General features: G+C 41.0%; 1 protein-coding gene across 1 annotated transcript in view; it reads right to left on the reverse strand.

The window, feature by feature from the left end:
* Nucleotides 1–376: 376 nt before the first annotated feature.
* LOC141110080 (alcohol dehydrogenase 1-like) overlaps nt 377–26,229 on the reverse strand; it is a 99,767-nt gene continuing 73,914 nt past the window's right edge. Inside the window, exons 8-9 of the mRNA XM_073601306.1 lie at nt 25,039–25,177; nt 377–2,527 (exon numbers count right to left, since the gene is read on the reverse strand). Coding sequence (XP_073457407.1) covers nt 2,503–2,527; nt 25,039–25,177 — 164 coding nt within the window. The 3' untranslated portion in view covers nt 377–2,502. The remainder of the gene's footprint in view (nt 2,528–25,038; nt 25,178–26,229) is intronic.

Here is a 26,229-nt window from a genome sequence, read left to right on the forward strand (position 1 = left end):
AGTGATCTCTCTGTGAATGATCTGCCTGTTTGTGTCTGATATAATTGTTGTGTAGCTCACACCTGCACCAGCACTAGACTGAGAGACCTGGGGATTGTGGGATTGTATCTTCATGGGAAGTGTCAGGTCTCACTACAGACAGAGGTCATGCATTGACCTGTGCAGTGCCATGCCGAATACCTTCTAAACAGAAAATAAATAAGTGAAGATTTACTCTACTATATGCTGGGCATACAGAGCAAAAAATAGCACCATAACACTACATGATCAATACACATCGTATGCAGATAAAAAACACAAGTTGCAGATAAGAATGTTTGCAATACCTTTAATCAAACTTGATAATACACATTTAATCAACATAATTGCAGGCAAAAATGTATAAACCATAATTTCCTTGACTTTATGTTTTCCATGTAAAACAGATGATTGTACGAATCAAATTGTCAAAAGTCTTTCGATGTAATAATGAACAGACTTAGTTATGTTAATTTTACCAAGCTCTGACCAAATGCTGTTTACATTTATATGACTGTTTTTATTTGAGAAAGCAAATTTTTTCACGTGAGTTAAGTTTTTGATATACAGTACATATGTAGGCAGGTGTTGGCTGCAGTATATCCACCAATCTAAAGGTAGCACTGTACCATTTTGTTTCTACTGGCAGAAGACCATTGAAGATTAACTTGTTCCCTGCTATGGGCTCCAGGCAGCCATCTTGGGGAGAACGGCTTATCTTATTGAATACAGAAATGCTGTGAAATTTGGGTGGCCATCTTGGCGCGGAATTCCTTACATAGGACATTCTGGTTGTTTTGGTTTGCCCATGTGAGAGTAAGATAGGGATAGAGCCCACATTGGATAGGCAGAGTGTAGGAGTAGCATTAGGTAGAGGTACCTGTTGAGGAGGGAAATAATAGGTTTTCCATAAAAGCGTGTTTTCTCTGTCAGATTCTTAAAACTGTCTCCCCCTGGCAGCCGGTTATCCACAGGGACATTTGGGAATCGCAGTGTCATGCAGTAAAAATATACCTATTCCAAGGAAAGTGCTCTGCTGGAAAACTACCTTATGGGTAAGCATTACTTTTTCTGCCTGAAGACTTTATGGTCTACAAGTAGTACCATTGCTATAACTGCCTTGTTTCTGCCTATTCAATTTCTACAATATATTAACAGCGTTCATATAACTCTGTGTAATGATTCCTCTCAATTTTCAGGTACCCTGATTAGACCCCACCTACACACAGAGCCTTATCTGTTTTCCCAGTCTCTATCCTTCCTTCACTACTCAATTACTTAGTGACAAGTCATTAGTGCCAGCTTCCATATTCATATTATGACTAAGCTTCTGTGGGAATCTGAATATATAGTCTTAAATATAATGCTGCATTCATACCTTTAAAAGACATATATTTGCTCCACTTTGAACCAGATTTTCCACCGATCAACTTGGGTACAACCAGTATTTTGAATTTTCGCCATGCGATTATTGCCAGCAGCTGTAGCCACTAGCAATAATAACTGTGTTCTCCCGGCAGGGACGGCACCCACTGCTCCACACAATAGCTCTGCGAGAGAGATTCCCCCATCAACACTGAGCAGAAAAACTTAGTGACAGTTTTCTTTTTAAGTACATTGACATAAAATGTACCACCCAAGCTTTGAGATCTTGAACCCTTTGTTAGGATATACAGCCAGCATAGTACAGATATGGTTATTTATGGTAAACGTAATTCCCCAACACCCAAATGACAAGGAAAAATCTACTCGTTGTTTTTAAGCAAGTAACAGGGTAAGCAGCTCCTTTCCCCCTCCTCCCTGCAGCGACAGCATTCTAACTGTGGGTGCCTGGCTGTGGAGCTGTGAATGGCCAAGCAATCTTCTGGGACCTGTGACATGTCCCAGAAGATTGCAGGAAGGGAGGGAGGAGAGGTGATCTTCCTTCTGGCGCCACGGCGAGGAAGTGGGAACTGGGTGCCTGTAAAAACAGGGTACCCCCTTCCCCAAAAAAAAATGACATGCCAAATGTGGCATGTCAGGGGGTCACCAGCACTTAAAGCGGAAGTACCATTTTTGGGTGGAAACTGTTGCAGAAAAAGAAATCTAAACTGATCTACACAGAACCTTTCATGAGAGATATGTATGCTGCAAAGGCTGTCTCTTTCTATAAATGGTTGTCCCTGGTTATTCTGATTTGACTTGCAACAAGAATGCAGTCTGTGAAGTCAGTGACTCAGTCGGTGACTTTTGCTATAACAGGTTCCCTTTACATATGTATGTAGTTAAAGAGATTACCCTCATCTTCAGTATTTGGTTGGGGCTGATGTCTGAACAACTGTTTTTTAAACATGTGAACCCATAATGAGATTTAAGCCTTTGCCACAGTTGAAAATGTTGATAGTATCTTTCTTGTAAAGTGAAGGGAAATAAACAAAATCCAAAAATCAATATATTCCTCATTTAGCCTTCAAATCAGGATCATAAAAAGGGGGGTTTTTAAAATTAGAACTGGAGGACTGTGCGTATGCTGCAAGAAAAAGGGAAAAAAAAAGAAAGAGTAAGACTCTTACACAAAATAAGCAACTCAAACATTTTAGTTAGATGTTTAGGAGGATAGTAGTTACAGCTTGGAATTGTTTTTTTAAATATTGTCACTTACATTCTAAAGGAATATCACAGTAATATAGATGAATTAATTTTAAACTTATAAAAAACTTAACTTGCTTGGAATTGTTTTTTTTTTGTTTTTTTTTTAATATTGTCACATTCTTAAGGAATATCACAGTAATATAGATGAATTAATTTTAAACTTGTATAAAATTAATAAATTATCATACCTGGATAATTCCTCGGGAAGCTGGAAATCACTATAGTAGACACTGTCGCACTGAAGGGTACCTTTCAACGCGTTTGACCAAGGTGGCAGTTTTCAGGAGGTCATCGTGTTTATATGATTTTATAATTGTTACTAATTTGTTTATTATAGTAATGTCAAATCTTGTGTTTGTATATTTAGTTACTGCTACTACAATGATTGCTGCTAGCTTCTAGCTTCCGTGGCGAGCGGCTTCCCTGCTGCTTACTGAACGCAGGAGACTCAGCATGAGCACCATACAAAAAACACTATGCATTTTCTCAATAAATGCAAAGCACTCTCTGATTGGACAAGGTGGACATTGTGACATCACTACTCCACCTCTCCACCTTTCCACCTTGTCCAAACAGAAAACCCTTTACATTCAGTGGGGGAATCCAAAATATTCTCTGACTGAGCAAACAACTTCCTGTGTTCATTAGGCAGCAGATCAGTCGCCCAGCATGACCCGAAAGCCATTGGTGATTGCTGTAGTAGCGGCATATGCTACAGTGATTTCCAGCTTCCACAGGGTTTGGCCAGGTATGGCACTTACAGCAAATATAATTCAGTGTTGTAATGGTGTGCATTATGTTATGATATTGTTTTGTTTATTTCACTCTTTCCAATCTTATATAATACTAAGCTACAGACTTTCTATATATCCGCCGCTTATCTGTCTGTTAAGCGTCTCATGAATATGATAAGATAATAGGATGTTGTGAGAACAGAAGTACATAGTTACATAGTTACATAGTAGGTGAGGTTGAAAAAAGACACAAGTCCATCAAGTCCAACCTATGTGTGTGATTATGGGATTTATTTACTAAAGGCAAATCCACTTTGCACTACAAGTGCTTTTTTTACCACTACTATTCCTTTAGCCCGGGTTCACACCTATGCGAATTAGATGTGCGTTTCCGCACATCTAATTCTCATAGTAGCAGAATGTGACTGGCTTCCTATGGAGCCGGTTCACATATCTCCGGGGCGGCTGCGGTGCGCACTGCACAAAAACGCTGTGCGTCTTTGGCTGCGTTTCAGGGCCGAATTCAGGCATAGAATCGGCCCTGATTCGTCCCTGAAATGGTGAACAGGGACGCACATAGCTCCTGTGCGGTCCGCAGCGCATTATAGTGTGAACCGGGCTCATATTGGCTTTTGGAATTTACAAATGCAACAATTTAGAAATCAGATGAAACGTTTAGCACTGGAAAACACTTTTTGATAGATAAAAAGTGAATTTTATATACAGCTATATAGATCAGACCAAAATGAGGGACAAATGAGGAGGAATGAGGGACACAGGGACATTGCTCCAAATCAGAGACAGTCCCTCGAAATCAAGGACAGTTGGGAGCTATGTGTGTGCATTCGGGGCTACATAATCTTCTATGGTCAATGGCCCATTTAATAGACTGTTTATCTCTCTCTCTATACACATTTCATATATATACATACCAGGATTTCAGAAGTTTCATTAATTACAAAGCATGATTATGTGCTTGGCCTGTACTTCGAAGACACCATTAGCATGCACTAAAAAAACAAAAATGCCCTATTTTGCTGTATACCAGACCTTAGATGTTGTGACTGAATTCGTTTTTCTTTCCAGTTTTTTTATTCTCACCTGATGGTAATAACACATTTCCTGTCCTGGGATTACAATATTCCTCTAACTGTACTGTATTACCTTAAAGTGATTGTAAAGTCAATTTTCTTTTAGTTAACGATAACAAACATGTTATACTTACCTGCTCTGTGCAGTGGATTTGCACAGAGCAGTGCAGAGCCTCCTCTTCTTGGGACCCTCTTCTGTACTCCTGGCCCCTCCCTCCTGAAGAGTGCCCCCACAGCAAGCAGCTTGTTATGGGGGCACCCTAGCCAAGCTGCAGCTCCCTGTGTCTATTCAGACATGGAGGTGCGGCCCGCCCCCACCCCCTTTCTCTCCTCATTGGCTGACTGACTTTGATTGACAGCAGCAGGAGCCAATGGCGCTGCGTTGCCGTCTCAGCCAATGAGGAGGGGATTCCTGGGCAGCCGAGACAATCCTACAACATCGCTGGATCTAGATAAGTATTATGCCCCGTACACACGGTCGGATTTTCCGACGGAAAATGTGTGATAGGACCTTGTTGTTGGAAATTCTGACCGCGTGTAGGCTGCATCACACATTTTTCCATCGGATTTTCCAACACACAAAGTTTGAGAGCAGGCTATAAAATTTTTGGAATTTCCGATCGTGTGTACACAAATCCGACGCACAAAGTGCCACGCATGCTCAGAAAAAATAAAGAGATGAAAGCTATTGGCTACTGCCCCGTTTATAGTCCCGACGTACGTGTTTTACGTCACCGCGTTCAGAATGATCGGATTTTCCGACAACTTTGTGTGACCGTGTGTATGCAAGGCAAGTTTGAGCCAACATCTGTCAGAAAAAATCCTAGGATTTTGTTGTCGGAATGTCCGATCAATGTCCGACTGTGTGTATGGGGAATTAGAGGGGCTAAGGGGGAGGGGGGGGGCTGCTGCACACAGAAGGCTTTTTATGTTAATGCCTAGAATGCATTAAAAAAAACCTTATGACTTTACAATCACTTTAAGAGCAGTATTGTTATCCTAGGCTGCTCACTCCTATATGGACTAGCTCCCAGATGAGAGTTGGGTAGGGCTGATAACACTAATTTCAGATCAGCAGAGCGTACAATAACTGTTTCTATTGGGAACAACGGTTATTTTTGTGCATTTACTTTTTTCACAGCTAACAAAACACTTGTAACCAATAAAAGAAGTTCATTGTTAGAGTATACAAACACTTTAAACACAAAACTAATTGATTGTTTTTTTCTGATCTCTGCTGCAATTGTCAGTCCCCATACACATCAAATTTGTTTTCACATGCTGTGTTCTAAAGAGTTCACAAGTCATTTAAGGTAGACATAGCCAAGATCATGTTTCAGCTGGAATATTTTCTTTGTTTTCTTTCTGGTTGAAAATAACAAGCAGCTTGGCTCTCTATTGGCACAAGATGACTAATGTAATTAATGGGTGTATGATAAGCTGTTAAGCTCTTACGAGTGAAGAGCGACTTTATACAGAGATGTGTCTAAAGAATTCCTAGGTTCAGCAACTACTATTAAACAGTATGACTGGGATTATGTTCAGGGTGCCAATGGATTAATATTAAGAAAAGTCTGCATCCTGCAAGTTCTACCGATTTTCCTGTTATGTTTTTCAATTTAGCTCTAAGGTAACACGTGTTTAAAAAGGAAGCCATCTCTGCAAAACTATGAGAAATATCATTGTTGAACTGTTTTTGATGATGCAAGTACCACAACTGTCATCCATCCTTCAATGTTTGGTTAGTATTAGTAACCAACCTGGAACAAGCAAATGCATAGCAAGGATTGGACACCTGACACACACATACTTTTTCCAGGTCAGTAAGTAAACTAAACAGTGAAACAAGGAATTGGATAACAGCCTTGGAACCTGTAGATCCAATAAACACAATTGTAATTCTCTTTTTTTGCATAAATGAGTTCTTTTAAAATAAATCTGTAATGAAAGACATAAGGTGACAGTCTTCGGTGAACTCCTTTTGAATTTGCTAGCGGCCTGGCTGCCTCTGGCTTCAATATATGGTTTATGAGTCACTGACCCAGAACAACCACTAAGCACGGGAAGTCATGATGCCTCATCTGCATACTTATTCCAGGTGAGTGGCTCAGAACATACTGCCACCAGCCCACCACTATCTAGCACAACTAACATTTTAAGAAGGTGGCCAGCAAAGGCAGCTTATATGTTTATCTCATTTAATTCATACTAAGTGCAGCGCTTATCATAAACACATAAAAACTTAAAGGGGTTGTACAGGTTTTTTTCTTTTTTTTTTTAAATAACAAACATATACTTATACTTACCTGCTCTGTGCAAGGGTTTTGCACAGAATGGCCCCGATCCTCCTCTTCTGGGGTCCTCCAGCGGCATTCTTGGCTCCTCCTCTTCTAGAGTGCTCCCATGGAGAGCCGCTTTCCATAGGGTACCCTTGTGTGCACGCTCCTGAGTTCTGCTGCTTCATCCATTGACACAGACAGCAGGACCCGGCCCTGCCCCCCGGCTCCTGTGTCACTGGTTTTGATTGACAGCAACGGGAGCCAATGGCTCCTGCTGCTATCAATCTATCCAATGGGTACCCGAGACAATGACTGGAGCTGCTGTGCTCGTCCACGGAACGATTGGGTTCAGGTAAGTAAAAGGGGGGCTCTGAGGGGCTGCTGCACTACAGAAGGTTTTTTACCTTAATGCATAAAATGCATTAAGGTGAAAAACTTTGAGGGTTTACAACCCCTTTAAATAAAATAAAAATTGATTAGTTAAAGATCCAATCCTTTAAAAAAATCCATCCTTACAGTGGAGGGCCACCCTGAAAAAAAAAATTGCACCAAAAATCCCCAAAAAATGTAAAAAAAAAATTTGAAAAAAAAAATGTTTTAAACTTACCTGAACCCTTGTTGCTAGGCAGTCTTTCTAATCTGCCTCTTCCTATTCCGCGGCGTGTCCTGTTCCTTGGTGAGTGGCCCCATTGCCTTCTGGGAACTATGTGTATTCCCAGAAAACCATGGGGCCATTCACAGAGCGCCGTGCCGCTCACGCATGCGCAGTAGGAAACTGGCAGTGAAGCCGCAAGGCTCCACTGCCTGTTTCCCTTAGTTAGGATGGCGGTGCCGGGACCAGAGAGCCGAGGGATGGGTCGGCCTCGGGCGGCCAACATTGCGGGCACCCAGGACAGGTAAGTGTACTTATTTAAAGTCAACAGCTACAGTGTTTGTAGCTGCTGACTTTAAAAAAAAATTTCGCTGGCCGGAATCCCGCTTTAACCACTTCAGCCCCGGAAGGATTTACCCCCTTCCTGACCAGGCCATTTTTTGCGATACGGCACTGCATCGCTTTAACTGACAACTGCACGGTCATGCGACGTTGTACCCAAACAATATTGACGTTCTTTTTCCCCACAAATAGGGCTTTCTTTTGGTGGTATTTGATCACCTCTGCGGTTTTTATTTTTAGCACTATAAACAAAAAAAGACAGACAATTTTGAAAAAAACACAATATTTTTTACTTTTTGCTATAATGAATATCCCCAAATTTAAAAAAAATAAAATAATTTCTTCCTCAGTTTAGGCAGATATATATATTTTTCTACATATTTTTGGTAAAAAAAAAAAAATCGCAATAAGCGTATATTGATTGGTATATTGATTGGTTTGCGCAAAAGTTATAGCGTCTACAAAATAGGGAATAGATTTATGGCATTTTTATTTATTTTTTTACTAGTAATGGAGGCAATCTGTGATTTTTATCAGGACTGCGACATTGGGGCGGACAGATCGGACACTTTTGACACTTTTTTGGGACCACTGACATTTATACAGCGATCAGAGCTAAAAATTATTGGGGTAAACTTTTTCCCTTATAGGCAGATATATTTGTGCACATACACACCTATTTGACTCACCCTCACTTGATAACTAGTAAGGTAGCGCCACTCACCCCAACTTTCTTGTCACATATTCTTTGTAAGTTCCTCTTTGGGAACTGATTAGGGGAGGCTGCAACCTGATATCATCCTGAGCATGGAGTATATTCCAAAAATAGCCACTGATTACTGTATAAATGTCACTGGCAGGGAAGGGGTTAACAATAGGGGCGATCAAGGAGTAAATGTTTTCCCTCAGCGTGTTCTAACTGTAGGGGGGAAGGGACTGCCTGGGGGAGACCGATTGTTGTTCCTATATACTAGGAACAAACCATCTGTCTCCTCTCCCCTGCCAGAACGTGGATTTGTGTGTTTACACACAGAGATTTTTGTTTAGGGCTCCGTCAGGAGAGATGAGTGGGTGTCCGGCGGACATCGCGGCCACCGGGAAGCGCATCAGCTCCTCAGTACTGCGGCGCATGCACGCGCCCCCTATACCCCTTAAACCGCCTGCCGTACAGCTACAGTGATTCCCGCCATTCTGCCGCTGGTGGGCGGTCGGCAAGTGGTTAAGTGATGAAATAAATTCCACAAATGTGCAAAAAAATGTGCTTCCCACGATCATTAGCCAGAAGACACAGTTCCAGAATAGCTCCAAAAAAGAAAACAGGAAAAAACTCCCCAAACATCCAGTGAAAGTGAAGGTGAAGGTGGCTGCTTACCAGAGATTATTGGCTTTCAAACAAATGAAAAGCCAGAAGCAATTTAGGGGATAAACCCAGAATGGATCCACAATCATTGAAAAGACAACCCTCGGCCTATTGACTCCACTCTCAATACATGGGGACATGTAGATAATAAAAAAACTTATAGTGTAGTATGTTCTCATGAAAGTTTATTAAAAACAAAAGAGAATCCACTCACATTTGAGAAGAAAATGATAGACATCACAACGTCATGAAAGCCTAGAAAAATGTCTGCGACGGGTTCTTTTCTGCCGGTGGCCCCTGTACATGGTGACGTCACATTAGGCACCACTCTGTGTGTTTTGTCATACGTTTGACGTTGTCAAGGGCGTGGCTAGTTTATCTAGCCCTTTGCAAGCCCCTTTTCATGTAGGATTTTGCTTGTAAAAGAGCAGCGTGCACAGTCAGCTTTTATAAAGCCTTTAAAGTACTATTTCAGCTCCAGTTTAGGAATGGCAAACATTGTTGAAATCCTGCTGAAGCCTGAGAGTAACGTATTTAACATGACAATCAGCACACCAATAAGTTTTGTGTTTAACATTCCCAAACTGGAGCTGAAGAATTTGGTAAAGGCTTTAAAGCCTAAGTTTTACTTTCTCTATAAATAGTTTAAAGTGTAGTTTTACTTTCACTTTAAATGGTTTCTTTGGGCCAAGCTGGCGCAAAAGAACTGTTTCCTTTACTAATAGATAAGCCCACGGTCAGCGCTGTATAAACTGTATGTAGCATTAGCTATACAGTTTAGACATGTGCAGGATGAAAAAATTTGTTTAGTTTAGTTTAGATTCGTTATTTAACTAAATTCGTTTAGTTAAATTTGTTGCATTCGTTACATTCGTTTTCGGAATTTGTTTCGTTTCGTATTCGAATTCAAAAAAATTCGACCGCATTCGAAAAAATTCGACCGTATTCGAAAAAAACTATCAAATTCGACAAAATTCTACCACATTCGAAAAAAAAACTATCAAATTCGAAAAAATTCCACCACATTCGAAAAAAACTATCAAATTCGAAAAAATTCTACCACATCCGAAAAAAAACTATCAAATTCGAAAAAATCCTACCACATTCGAAAAAAACTGTCAAATTCGAAAAAATTCTACCACATTCGAAAAAAAACATTAACTGAATTTGAAAAAGTAAACTATATATAACCATTTTGCGAAATTTGAAATTCGTATAGAGTGAAATCGAATTCCAATAGAAAACATTAGGATAGAATAGAAAATATAAAAGAATAGCATAGAAAACAATAGAACAGAATAGAAAAAAATATAATATATTCTATTCTAATCTTTTTTATTCGAATTTGAATTCATTCTGTACCAAATTCCAATTTCGGAAGATGGTTATATATATATATTATATTTTTTTTCTATTCTGTTCCATTACTTTTCTATGCTATTCTTTTCTATTCTATTCTAAACTTTTCTATTCGAATTTGAATTAATTCTATGCGAAATTCGAATTTCGGAAGATGGCTTCTAAAATTAGATTTTCATATAGAATGAATTTGAATTTGAATAGAAAAGATTAGAATAGAAAATAATAGAAATAGAATAGACTAGAAATACAATAGAACAGAAGAGAATAAAATATAATATATATATTATATTTTTTTCTATTCTGTTTCATTGTTTTTCTAGGCTATTCTTTTTTATTCTATTCTAAACTTTTCTATTCAAATTTGAATTCATTCTATACGAAATTCGAATTTCGGAAGATGGCTTCTGAAATTCGAATTTTGTATAGAATGAATTCGAATTTGAATAGAAAATAATAGAAAAGAATAGACTAGAAAAACAATAGAACAGAATAAAATATAATATATATATTATATCTTATTCTATTATGTTCTATTGTTTTTCTAGTCTATTCTTTCTACTCTATTCTAATCTTTTCTATTCTCATTCAAATTAATTTTATACGAAATTCGAATTTCGGAAGATGTTTTATATATATATATATATATATATATATATATATATATATATATATATATATATATATATATATATATATATAAAACCATCTTCCAAAATTGGAATTTGGTACAGAATGAATTTGAATAGAAAAGATTAGAATAGAATATTTTTTTTTTCTATTCTGTTCTATTGTTTTTCTATGCTATTCCTTTATATTATTTTCTGTTCTATTCTAATCTTTTCTATTTGAATTCATTCTGTACCAAATTCCAATTTCGGAAGATGGTTTTATATATTTTTTTATATATATTTATTTCTATTCTGTTATATTGTTTTTCTGTTCTAGTCTTTTCTATTAGAATTTGATTTCATTCTATTTCATTCTGTTTCTGTATAACCATATATATATATATATATATATATATATATATATATATATATATATATAAAACCATCTTCCGAAATTTGAATTTCTTATAAAATGAATTTGAATTTGAATAGAAAAGATTACAATAGAGTAGAAGAGAAAAGACTAGAAAAACAATAGAACAGAATAGAACAAAATATATATATATTATATTTTATTCTGTTCTGTTCTATTGTTTGTCTAGTCTATTATTATTATTGTTTGTCTAGTCTTCTTTTCTATTATTCAAATTCAAACTTCAGAAGCCATGTTCCGAAATTCGAATTTCGTATAGAATGAATTTGAATTGAAAAGACTATTATAGAATATAAAATAATAGAAAAGAAAAGCATAAAAAAAAATAGAAGAGAATAATAAAAAATTTTATATATATATATATATATATATATATATATATATATATATATATATATATATATATATATATATATATATATATATATATATATATTCATTCTATTGCTTTATTATTTTATATTCTATCTTATTGGTTTTTTTAGAAAAACGTTTTCTATTTTTTTCGAATTCGATTCGAATTTGTTTTCGAATATGATTCGAATATGTTTTCGACTTCGATTCGAATTTGTCTTCGATTCGAATATGTTTTCGAATTTGATTCGAATAGGTTTTCGAATTCGATTCGAATATGTTTTCGAATTCGTTCGTTTTTTTCGGATTCGTTTAAATTCTTTACTTTTCTAATTCGGAAATTCGGATGCATCCGAATTTCCGAATAATAAAAAATTCGTCCGAATTTCGATTCGGAACGAAATGAAATGCACATGTCTATACAGTATACAGCGCTGTGTTCCAGCTGCTGCTAGAACAAAGTAGAATTAGGTTGAGCATTGCTTAGCCATTCACTGGAAGCCTTGTATTTTTATCAATGAATACAAGGCTTCTTTTGAATGGCTGAACTGGAGAGGTGGCCAGTTTATGTTGCAATCTCCATTTCAGGCAATCATCGGAAGCCAGCTTGGCTCAAACAAACTATTTAAAGTAAATGTAAACATGGAGTTAGGCTTTAACAAAGCTGCTCAAATCTTGCTGAAAAGCTTTGCAAATGCTTTACATACGTTTGAGTTACACATTGCACATATTATTGAAAGCATAAAAGTTAAACTACATCCTTTAAAAAAATTGAAGGCTGGTCAAGAGGGGTCTCGATTCTTCAACTGATAAATTTGGAGATTGGTTCAGGATATGTTAGGTGGATCTATATGGTGCACACACTTCCCTAATAGGTATATTATATACTAAAACTTCTAAAGCCTGAAATAACTTCTCTTCTATAGGTGTGACAGTAAAAATATGGCTCATAGCTGAAGACAAGGTTCCTGTTTCTCACCTAGAACACCCATATGGAATAACACTAACTTACAAGAACCATATGGACACCTGGATTCCAAGTGGTAGTCAAGCTGTAGCATTAGTCAGCTTTCACGTATCTTTCAAAATGGACCTTTTATCTCTTTTGACCAGCCTAAAAAAGTTTAATTGATTACTAATAAGCATCTCTACATACCATATATTTTTCCCTGCACACACTGTGAGTAAACAACACGTTTTTCTTTGTTATACAGTACATGAAGGAATGGAATGACTGGGGTGTGTATGGGCGTGTGCATGAAGTTTTGTTCTATCTTAACACACCTGTGTGTGTGCAAAGTGCCAGTACAGTAGGGATTAAGGAATTCACTTCTTTTTTCTCTTAGTTAGGACATCTCTTTATAAGGGAGTGAAAAAATTGGAGGGATTTACTCTTTGGAAAGGGAGGGGTATTATGACATTTACACAGTTATATTATAATGGTTCTTTGAGTCATTTCAGCAGTTGCAAGAATAATATTCTATATTTGTATACTATATATACCTGTGGGGTTAATTTACTAAAGGCAAATGCATTTTGCAAGTGGAGTTGCACTCATTTTCCCCAGAGCTTAGTAAATGCGGTGAAGATTTCCATCATTCAGTCATGTGTTGGCAAATATGCTTTTTTTGAACTTGCACCTAATTGGGTATTCTTTACAAAGTGAAGCTTCACCACATTCAACAAGCACTGGGGAAAATGAGTGCAACTGCACTTACAAAGTGTGCAGTCAATTTGTCTTTACTAAATCAACTCCTATATATACTACAATTGTTTTATTCAGTGTTTGCAACAAAGTCATACAATTAGATTTAAAAAGAAAATGACCTGTAGGATACATTAAAAGGATACTGGCGATAGAGGATATAATGATGACTGATAGCATGGGTATTATCTGTAATATGTACAATGCTTCAGTACATAAATATTTGGTGATATATCCCTTGAAATGTAGAGAGCTATAGTTTCAAGACATTTCTGAATATTTCAGAAGATGAGTGGTCAGAGGTACTACAGGCAATTCCCTCTGTCACAGAGATACATAAAAGATGGTATCCGGTGTTCAGTACAACAGTTCACTTCACTTTACAGTTCGTGATGCATCCACAAGTCATAAAGGAAATGACTTGCAGTAAAAACAATCCTGCAGCTCCACCAACAGATCAGTGGGTAATCCAGCCAGTAAAATGCAAAGGAACCAGAGTAGCAGGGAGCAGGGATTAAAAATCTGTAACACGTTATTTGTAAACAATAGTATCACTAGATGATATGGATGGATAGTGTCTGTGGATGCTCTCTATGCAACTCAGTACAACTCAGCCCGAGGGACCATGTTGGCACATCATCTCTCTGCATGATGAACCTACTACAGTCTACCTCCCTGTAAGTGATAATATAGTTTAAAAATAAAGTGTTACAAGTTTTTAATCCCTGCACCCTGCTACTCTGTGTCCTTTGCATCTCATAAAGTAATCCAGTTATTTATCACTCACGGGACATTAATGACCCCTCATTTACTTTGTTGTTTGTAGTCGAGCCTGGAAAATCATATCCATCTACTTTGAAGAATCTCCAAGTTGTCTTGAGAAAGATTTTAGAAACATGTGGTTCAAAATATTAAAACAAATTAAGAAAAAAAAGATGGTATGTAACCCATATACTGCATGCGCATCTTGGGTTACTTAGATGTTCCAGACAGTCAAGTTAATCCAAGGATTGGGGCTTAGTAAGACATCATTCTTGCAATAAAAGTAATTGCATTAGAGTGCAAGAAAGAACAAAGAACCATAGAGTAGTATGATAAGGCCACGTGATTTATTAAAAGTAGATATAGAATCACAGTTAGAGTAGCACAGGAAAAGCACACCACACCAGGGATCAAAATCAGGTGTACAACATCATATGCCACTGGCCTCATATGATGTGCATTTCGTCTGGTGCAAGGGATGTCTTCAGAGGATAAAGAAAAAGCTGCACCAGATGAAACCTGTGTAAGGTGAGGTCAGTGGCATATGATGTTGGTTTTAGAGTAGTATGCTAAAACCACATGATTTATTAAAAATAGATATACTAACATAAGTCACACCACACCATGGATGAAAAGCGGGTGAACAACATCATATGCCACTGACCTCACCTTACACACGTTTCTTCTGGTGCAGCTTTTACTTTATCCACTGAAGACATCCCTTGCAGCAGACAAAATGCACATTGGATGAGGCCAGTGGCATATGATGTTGTACACCCGCTGTTCATCCATGGTGTGGTGTGACTTTTGTGAGTATATCTATTTTTAATAAATCATGTGGTTTTAGCATACAACTCTATGGTTCTTTCTTTTTTCTTCCATTATTACTTTGGCGTGCTAGCTTTGGATAACGAATGAAGGACTGCGGAGTCAGTGGCATCCTGAGTGGTGGCTCCCCAATTGGATGATTTCTGCACTGTAGATCTTTTTTCATTTGGTGATCATTACTGTTTGGAAAGGGAATTGGCACACTTGTCTGTGAGGTGGTTTGGCATTCTTACACGTGGACTTTCATCATTTTCAAGATTTCACACTTGGACTTTTATATATTTCTCTTTTGAAGTTTACTTTTTTGTTATGCATAAGTGAATGAGACATTATGGGACTGCTATTTTACCACTTATTTGATGCACTTTGTTTACTATAGATTAATATGAGTTACCCTTTTTTTTCACACACACATTGTTGAGTTGATCACTACAGAGATATTGGTTTTGTGCACCTTTTAGAGTATTTATTTTTGTAATTCCTTTGTGTCTGGAATATAGGTTGCTGCATTACCTGCTTTTGTTCCAAGAACACATTTTTTCTGTGTTTATATATGGTAATTTAATACATCTTGTTACTTGTCACTGTCTAAAATCTCATGTTATATAAACAAGGCTTAAAAAAAAAAATTAATCTGTCCGAAAATTCATTCTTGGGTAATTTTGGTTCCAATTCCAATAACTTACTGATAAGAAATGCTGGACACACCTTGTGTTACTTTGCTCTGGGCTTGTTCACTTTCAGTGCTTCAAATATCACTACATTGCCCCCTGTTGGCTTTAAATTGCACTGTCTATATTTTCTTGTTTTTATAAATGTTGATATACTTCAATACAGATGAATGTAAGTCTAATTTAATGTTAAAACACAGGACAGCAATATCATTATTTTACATTTTGCAGTGTTCAATATCCTAGAAGCAGCTAACAGTTATGTTGCTTTAGGTGTTTTTGGAGGGGTTGCTCTTGACACCTTGAAAACTGTAATGTAAAGAACTCATACGGAAGTTAACTGTAGAAATACATACTGTTTTCCCTGCTTGAAAATCTCTACCACAATGCTGAGTCAGGCAGGCGATGCACACATTTCCTCTTTTAGTACAGCAGATTCCTGCTTTAGCCAAACATAGTATTGTAACAAAAGATGTTCTTTATTTTTACAGCTATTAGCCAATTTATTTATTTTTAAATACATTTTATCTATTTATTTATTTTTTTTTAATCTGTCAAAAACTAGTAGAGTCTGGCTTTAAAACCACAAATTTTGGGGGGCGTGACCGGAAGCCGCTCTGGATGGCAGCCTGATCCATCTGCTCTCTCTAAGCCCATGAATACACAGCGCAAAGGGGACATTACACCGCTTCTACATGGGCAGATCTCGAACCACCAGATCCACAGCAGCCAGGGGATCATCCTTACCCCCGCCAGGATCCTCCGTAGACCTCCGGTCCTACTTCCCGCCGACGGACATGCCACAGACAGGAGCGGCCAAGATGGCGCCGGACACTCCCGCGGCCTACTCCCGGAGTTCCGCCCGGACCCCTCCATCGCCCCATCCACCACAGCGAAACCCCGTGGAAGTCGGATCGGCTCCGATGAGCAGTACCACCGGATCCTCCTCTCCAGGAGCGGTGAGTCCTCCCTCCAGATCCCCCTCCCAGGAGGCTGCATCACAAGGCCCAAATGGCGCCATGACGGGCCCTCCCCCCCAGCAATACACACAGTGCTCAGAAGCGTTCCCTCGCTTGCTGAGAACGGCATCGGATCCCTGCATCCATGGCACTGAGCCAGACTCCCCTACCTCTTCAGTCTTCTCTATGGACTTCCCAGCCCTGCCGGACCCGGTGCGTCCGGCTGTCCGGACCCCGCCAGAACTTGCAGGGAGACCAGCACCCCCCAGCCACGCAGGGCTTAACTCACCACCATTGAAGACCCAAAGATTGGTCCTCTCACAGGCACTTAGCCCACCCAGAGAACGGTCAGCGCCACAGGCCACTTACGCTCAAAAAATGAGCCTACCTGACCCCCATGCCCAGAGAAGGGCCGCAACTGGGCCTACCCCAACTGTTCAGACCCCATCTTGGAGTGAACCCTGGGACTTTCCACCGAGAGCGGCGCATCAGACCCTAGGCCTCAATATCCCTGGCCCCCAACCTCTACCCCCCCGCACATCTCCAGCTCAATGGCCTGCAGCGCCAGATTACCCCCAACAAGTACCTCCACAGTGGCAAGCATACTTGCAGGCGATTCCCACTAAAGAGGACTTTAGACAACTGATAGAAGATGTGAAGTCCACGTGTCACTCGGAAATACAAGTGCTCCAATCGGGCCTTAAACACTTAGCCGATAGAGTGGAAATGGCTGAAGAAGAAATCCAAGAGACCAAGCTAGCAGTCCACAGAACACAGCTCCAGGGAGCAGACCACCATACTATGTTAAGAGATATGCAGCGACACGTGGAAGACCTAGATAATAGAGGACGCAGAAACAACATACGAGTGAGCGGAATCCAAGAAGTTGACGGTCCAGAAGACATACAACATACCCTACAAGATGTGTTTAACAACCTTTTGGGCGAGCCCATCACTAAGTTCATAGAAATGGACAGAGCCCACCGAGCCCTACGCCCCAAAAATGCTACTTCACAACCGAGAGATATTATATGTAGGATTAACTCCTACCCCCTGAAAGAGGACATTATGCGGCAGGCGCGCCTAGCGCGCAAAGTGACCTACAAAGATGCTCAGGTACAGCTGTACCCGGATCTCTCATGGATCATACTTCAAAAACGCAGACTCCTTCAACCATTACTGCGCACCCTACAAGAGGAAGATATCCCCTACCGCTGGGGGTTCCCCTTCAGCCTCACAGCTAAAAATCAAGGCAAAACTGCCACCCTGAGATACCCAAAAGATCTGCAAGCCTTCTGCGACACAGTGGGAATACCCGTCCCTCGACTTCCAGAATGGGATCTAGTCACCACCCCACCTACACCTCCTACAACCTGGCAGAAGGTCCCTTCATCTAACAGACCCCGAAACAAAGAGGCACCACGCAAGAGCACCAAACACAGAAATGGCTGACTCCAGCGGCACTGACGAAGCACTCAAGACACCTGTGGAAGGTCCACTCGATCACCAGACATTGCTGGTGACTCAGCCCTGGACAGTATAGTATATTTAGTCCCCCCCATCTTGCGCCCCAGCTTTACATTCTAGTTTACTATATGGGCATGTCTCTGAGGAGACTAGAGAGAGTAAGGGATATCACGCCCGGTCACCCTCTCCTGGTTAAATGTTAGCAGTTATAGCCATTCTACAATTTATGTTCTATATGACCAAACTAGGGCTCCCCTGCATCCACCCGACCGGCCCTTTCGGACCTTTGTTGGGGGGATCCCGGGAATCCCGTTCCGACCTAGGCTTCTCAGCCTCTCAAGGTCCTATGATAACAGTTGATCGATTATATACATGTTTAATATGCACTAACTACAGTCTCTTCCTTCCTTTTCTTCTCTTATTCCTCCTCTCATCTTTCTTCCCCTCCCATGCATATCCATCACCATGGAACCCGCCGTGTGTCCTGCAGAACCTGCCTGGCTCTCCTCTCGTTACATGCACACAGCCACCCCATAATCTTCAGAAAATCTTCTCCACATCAGGTAAGGCGCTTTTTCCCCCTAATATGACACCATGGCTAAGATCTTATCTCTAAACGTTCACGGCCTAAACTCCAATAAAAAGAGGCATCTGGCGCTAAAGGAGTTCAGACAATCTGGAGCAGACATTATTTTTGTCCAAGAAACACACTTTGACAAAGGGGGCTCATTTACATTCGCTTCTAAATACTTCCCCCAAGTATATCACTCTTCAGGTCCACATAAACGAGCAGGGGTTGCCATTCTCATTAAAAATGGGTCTCCCTTTAAGTGCACGGCCCAATACAGCGACCCACACGGCCACTTCCTCATCCTCCGTGGACAGTGGCAAAAACAGGTAATTACCCTCTGCACCCTCTATGCCCCCAATGTTAGGCAATATAACTTCTTATCTAAAGTACTTACTCGCCTCTTTAAATCTGAGCACGAGATCTTGGTGGTGGGGGGCGACTTTAATCTAACCCACTCAACAACTGTAGATCGTCAGGTGGTGAGCCCCAGGGCGACACCAGCTCGAGCCCTACGAGACTCGAAGCTTTTCCGCAAGCTCACTAGACGTTATGCTCCCTTCGATGCCTGGAGGGCGCTCCACCCAGGCGATCGGCAGTATACGTTTTATTCAGCCCCCCACCAAACACACTCGCGCATCGATTATTATTATAACTCCACACTTAGAATTACACGGGAAGCGTGGATACTCCCAATCTCATGGTCTGACCTTGCACCCATCTTACTTAAGTTGGAACTAGGTTCCGACAACCGTAGGCCCTACAATTGGAAATTGAATACATTTCTTCTCCAGCACCTTCCATCGACAACGGAATTAACAACTACTTTAAAATACTACTTTGCCGAAAATAATACCCCTGATGTGTCCCCCCCCACATTGTGGGAAGCCCATAAGGCCGCAATCCGAGGTAGATGCATAGCACTATCTTCTGCTATGAAAAAAGATGCCCTGGCCACTAAACTTCAAACCGAAAAAGAGCTTAGAGCCTTAGAAAACCAACTGCAAAGGTCCCCCACCCTAACCCTTCTCAAAAAAATCGTACATTTGCGAACAACTCTGAGTGACTTAGCTATGGGGCGGGTAGAAAAAGCCATCCTTAGACTAAGACAAATGTACTATGATAAAGGCAATAAAGCACACTCCTTACTAGCGAGGAAACTAAGAGACAATACTCACATGTCCACACCACACCAAATCAAGAATAAAAAAGGAACCCTGTTGACTCACCCCAAAGACATTGCCAACACCTTCGCAGACTACTACCAGGACCTTTACAACAATCCTAATATTCCCAGTAACCCCACTCCCCCAGACCTTCTCCAGCGCATGCAACGTTACCTTACACAGAGTGGAATCTCACAGCTCCAAACCTCTGACCTGACAACCCTAAACATGCCGATCACTGAGGAGGAAATAGAACAGACCATTAAGACCCTCCCATCCCACAAAGCCCCAGGACCGGACGGATTACCTTACGAATATTATAAGGCCTTCCTTCCCATTCTCGTACCACATATGTGTAAACTATTTAACGCCTTTTACCGAGACTCCCCCGTCCCATTAGACATGCAACGATCGTTCATCATTCTGATCCCCAAACCAGACAAAGACCCTACCCTATGTGCTAACTATGGACCCATCGCCCTACTGAACTCAGACCTAAAAATCTTTACTAAACTACTATCAATCCGACTGAACATGATCCTCCCATCTCTAATTCATAAAGACCAGGTGGGCTTTGTCCCCTTTAGACAGGCAGGGGACAATACCAGGAAGGTGATTGACCTGGTGGATGTGGCGAACAGGGAGAAAGCGGCGTCTTTGCTACTTAGTCTGGACGCCGAAAAGGCCTTTGACCGACTTGGGTGGCCCTTCCTGTTCGCCACATTACAACATGTGGGGTTTCAGGGACCATTCCTGAGAGCCATAAAACACCTCTATTCCAATCCCACATCCCAGGTTAGGACTCCTTTTGCCCTTTCCCCCACCTTCTCCATAACAAATGGAACCCGTCAAGGATGCCCACTATCACCCCTACTATTCGCACTCTGTGTCGAACCCCTGGCGGCCTCTATTCGAGGCAACCAGGACATCCGAGGAATCTCAGTCAGGGGCCGGGAGTTTAAGGTCTCCTTATTCGCTGATGACGTGATTCTCACCCTAACCCAACCCAGAATTTCCCTTCCAAATCTACACGCAGAACTTGACAAATACGGAGCACTATCGGGCTATAAAATTAATACTTCTAAGTCAGAGGCCCTTCCAATTAATATCTCGGAAACGGAAATAGCACATCTAAAGGCAAATTTCACATACCATTGGAAAACCACATCATTGAAATACCTGGGGGTACACATCACCACACAATTCAACACTCTATACCAGGAAAACTTTCCTCCCCTTTTCCGTTCCGTCAGAGCTCTGCTTACAACCTGGAAGAGACACCATATCTCCCTGTTAGGCCGGATTGCTTCGATTAAGATGACAATCCTCCCGAAATTACTCTACCTCTTCCAAACATTACCAATCCCAGTCCCCCGCAATCATCTGAATAAACTCCAATCGGACCTTTTTAAATTCACCTGGAATTATAAACGACATAGAATTCCCCAGTCGGTAATGATGTCGGCGCGCTCAGATGGAGGCCTTGCCTTCCCCAACCTTATTAAATATTACCAAGCCACCCAACTACGAGCAATAACCTCGTGGTTCACTCAAAAGTCCTACAACAGATGGACGGAAATAGAAAAGATATGGTTAGCCCCATCCACCCAAATAGTTTACTATGGAACACGAGAGCAGAGGTTCCCCCGGAGCGCTTACTGGGAACTATGTCCCAGCTTCGTCAATTATGGATCAAACTATCCCGCTTACATGAGTTGTCCTCAGAAAAATCAGTCCTAACGTCCTTCGTCTGCAACCCCAAAATTCCAGATAGCCTCACTCACCAGATGTCTCACCCATGGTCGTCACGGAACCTTTTTCACTATGGACACCTAGTAGATCCTAGATCACGAAGGCTATTATCCTTCTCTGATCTTCAGACTAAACATGGCCTGCCACATCAAGTTTTCTACAGCTACCTGCAGATACGCCACTATGCCCTGTCCATATCGCCTGACCTACAATTCTCCACACCAACGTCTTTTGAAAGCATAATCCTGGGGGGCACGGCCCAGAAGGGCTTAATTTCTGATATGTACAAAATAATAAATGCCTACCCACTGGAAACTAAAGGTAAACATGCCTATATGATCAAATGGGAAAAAGCCCTCGAAGAGGAACTCCCTTTGGAGCAATGGCAGACGATATGGACCCAGGCAGCCAAAAGTTCCCTCTGTACTCTATATAAGGAAAACACCTATAAAATCCTCCTCTACTGGTATATGACACCAGACACCCTCCACACCATATATCCTTCTAGCTCTGATCGCTGTTGGCAATGTCAAAAAGAAAGAGGGACCCTCCTTCACCTTTTTTGGAGCTGCCCACTGATTACCCCCTACTGGGCTGTGGTTCAGCAGCTGCTGGCAGGTCTTCTGGAGGTACAGATCCCCAACTAAAAATTCCTACACCCAGCAAAAAATTAATGCGCCACATACTCACAGCGGCACGATGTCTTATCGCCTTGCACTGGAAAAAAACCCTCCCCGCCACCTCTGAAGCTTTATACGCCAGAATCAAGGATGTGGAGTTGATGGAGAAGATGACGGCCAGGATTCAGGACAGGCTGGAAGCACACAACAAAGTATGTGAGCTGTGGCATCTTCTGGAGGATCCACCATGAGTCCCTACCATCAACGACCCCCTCCCCCCTCCCTCCCCCCTCCTCTTCTTTCATTTTCTTTTCTTCCTTTCTATTTCTCTACACTCCAAGTGTTCTAATGACTCGCACAGTTTTGAGTAATTTAACAGGGAAAAATGAAGGGATTTGTTGTATACATGTACATCGTTATATGTTCCTTCTTTTCTCTTGTCATTTTCAACGTATTATGTATGCTTGTAAAACAAATATTACAATAAAATGTTATTTGGAAAAAAAAAAAAAAAACACAAATTTTCATTTTTGAAATGGTAAAGTAGGGCTAATATGCTGTTCAGATAACCAGTGGAAACTGTAGGCCAGGATATAACATGAATGGATTTCACACTGGTCCCAAAACTATAGATAGCAGCATTTAAAACTCAATATTGTAGTGACTGATACCCTGAATTTTGTTTTAAAAAAAAAATTATATATACTGTATATATATATATATACTCAACCACTCCTTTTGGGGTAATCAGTGCTGTGTAATTTTTTTTTTTTTTTTTTTTTAGGCTACTCAAATCTACTCACAGTTAATGAGCTATTGATGGTGTGAGTGTACACATCTCAAACACTAGGCATATTTTTTTGCAATAAAGAGATACTCTATTTTCTTCCTCAAAGTAGAAAACTTCTTAAAATCTTTTTTTTTGTGTGTACTTTAGGTGTTCAAAAAATTCAGGAGTTTGCTATGCCCTTTGATGACTTAATGGGACCACAGAACATATTCTTAAATGTGGTGGCTTCATTAGTGGTGTGGTGGCTTTGGTTATGTGACCTAGGCCTAACTCTTTTTATCTCCAATTTACTATATACTGTATGAATAAAGGAAGCAGTCAATAGATGTGGTGGCTGCATTAGCTTTTTTCAGGCTTTGTTTTTCCCCCTATACCTGGTGATCTTGTGAATAACACACCTCATTTTTAGGAACTCTCACTCTACTATATGGATAGAGGGAGCTATTGTATGGTCTATGAAGTACAATGCAGCCAACCACATCTAGGGACTGGTAAGCTGCTATATACTATATTTTTGTTTCTGAGTTTACCTAGTTCAGCTATTTGGATGTACATGGTATGTTGAAAAAGAGCTGAGGGTTAAAGTGGTTGCAAACTCCAGTCATGGAATTTGCGCAAAGCACATATATCTGTAGTGTTTACTTCTCTCTCCAAAGCTCTGAGTGTCATTTCTTGCTGGTGCTTTGTTCCTCTGTTATCAGTAGAGTCATTTCTGAGAAGTTTTCCTGACATATGAGATACATTAGTGTCAGGAGGGAAGGGGGGGCTCAGAATGGAGATTGTCTATTCACAACACAGTTCTTTTGCTGTGTAGAGGGGGGTGTGTTCCTTTTCTCCAATCAGCTCTCACACACTAACTGCAGTCTGTCTGCCCCTTCCTCTGTGCTGCTGCTGATTTTTTAACACAATCTGCACTTTTGAAGGGGTGTAGAGAGGAGAAGACTGCAGATAAACAAGTAAAACTTGTAAAAGGATTTGTTTCATCCCTGTGTATCATCTGAGGCTGTTCACTTCACTGGGAATATGTGAGGGTTTACAACCACTTTAACCAACTGCTGACCGCCCACCGTAAAATGACGGAGGAGCGGTGCGGCTCTTGTTCTGGGAGGATGTCATATGGCGGCTGCCCAGAACGGCAACTCTTGTGCACCCCCGGGGGTGCACAGCCGGCAATCGCGGCTGTGCCATGTTTCTAGGACATGGCGCAACCCCAATCTCTGTAAAGAGCCGATAGCGTGGCTCTTTAACCACGTGTTCGGCTGTGTCCAATCACAGACGGTCACATGTAAATGCGGAAGTGCTGTTAATCAGCTCTCCTTGCCTCACACTGACAGAGTGTGTGGCGAGCAGTGTCGATCAGCAGTATCTTCTCGGAGGGGAGACCAGGGCAGATAATCAGGGCACTGATCATCAGTGCCCTGATTATAGTAAAGCCCCACCAGTGCCACCAATCAGTGCCCATTAGTGATGCCAGTCAATGCTGCCTCTCAGTGCCCATCAGTGCTGCCCATCAATGCCCATCAGTGCCACCCATCAGTGCTGCCTATCAGTGCCCACCAGTGCCGTCCATCAGTGCCCACCAGTGCCACCTATCAGTGTCCACCAGTGCTGCCTATCAGTGCTCATCAGTGCCGCATATCAGTGCCCATCAGTGTGGCATATTAGTGCCTCCTCATCAGTGCCACCTAATCAGTGCCCATAAGTGCCGCCTCATCAGTCTCCACTGTCTAAACTATCTATTGCCTGTCTATTTGCCTTTAGTAAATCAACCCCCAAGTGTATGCTGTGCAAGGCACAAGGGTTCTATGCAGTATGTACACACACATATAATACAGTTCAGGTTTTCCAGCTAATGTGTGATATAAGTAAAGCACAAAAGACCCAACTGTGCACTCTATCAAATTCTTTTAACAGATTATTTTTTATTCCTGAAATTGGCAGCTTACCTTTCCCCTTTATGCAAAAGCTCAAATCCTTTGTTTACTTCTGTAAAAGGCAATCTGTGAGTTATCAAAGCATCCAGTTTGAACTTTTCTGATATCAAATCTGATACAAGTTGAGGAACACAATCCTTGCTCTTAAAACCTAGGGAAGAAAAAAAAGTAATAATGACGATTTTCAATATTCTCACATCATATACTCAGGAACAATCAAATAACACCTGTACAGTATCTTATAGGTTGTATATATGCCCTGTCCAGTAAAAGAATGGTGTACACATAACAGTTACAGATGTAGCAGTGTGGTCTACAATTGCAAAGTAAAGCGATTCCCTGTCATTTCTATAGATTGTATTGTCCCTCTAGAACCAAGCGTCACTAACTGACATCATATTTGTGGGCCAAACAAAAGGGATTGTGGGATTAGTAGTGCCTCAGAATGGCTATTCCTCCGCATGACTATATACCCAGACTACATATCCCAGGGATCTTTGCTACCATCGGAGAGGTTGCTGGGAAGAGCTATAAAAGAGGCCAGAGACCCGCCTCCCGCTCTCTTCTTTCTGGGCCCTGCATGTGACGGACCCCTCTGTACAGGGAGAGTGAGGTCACGGCCTACCACGCAGTGCCCAACATTCCAACCCGACCGAGAAGGGCCTAGCACTGCTTGCTGTTCGTGAGACATCTATCTAGCATCAACTCGGCAGTCCGACAACCCGCACTCCATGCTTCGCATCAGGTGGTTGTCACAAGCGGATCCTAGGTAAGAACGCCTCTCCGGGAGTCGCTGTTCGGAAGGCATTGAATCGACCTGGTCATTGGTGAGAGGGCAATTGCCCACCTTTGCAAACCTTTCTTTGCTGCTTTACTGGGACACTGTGTACAGACAGCTTTACCGGGACACTGTGTACAGACAGCTTTACCTTGGTAATACTTTACTGCACTTCTATTTGAACACTGTACATAGACACCTTTAGCTTCAACCATTCCAAGAAATACCATTACCCTGTTACTGCACCTTATTGGATATAGTTAATGAGCTCCAAATGCCGGTGAAGACCATCAGACCTGCAGCTGGGACATTGCTGCCATTACTGCTTAAAGGGCCCCCATACAATTCTTGTTTGCTCAATCTCTCATTGTGATTGAAGGTTAAATAGGCCAGCCTGGGTTTCCCTTTAGATGTATTGCCAGAAT

The sequence above is a fragment of the Aquarana catesbeiana genome, linkage group LG01, assembly GCF_042186555.1.
Source record: "Aquarana catesbeiana isolate 2022-GZ linkage group LG01, ASM4218655v1, whole genome shotgun sequence".
NCBI classification, from domain to species: domain Eukaryota; kingdom Metazoa; phylum Chordata; class Amphibia; order Anura; family Ranidae; genus Aquarana; species Aquarana catesbeiana.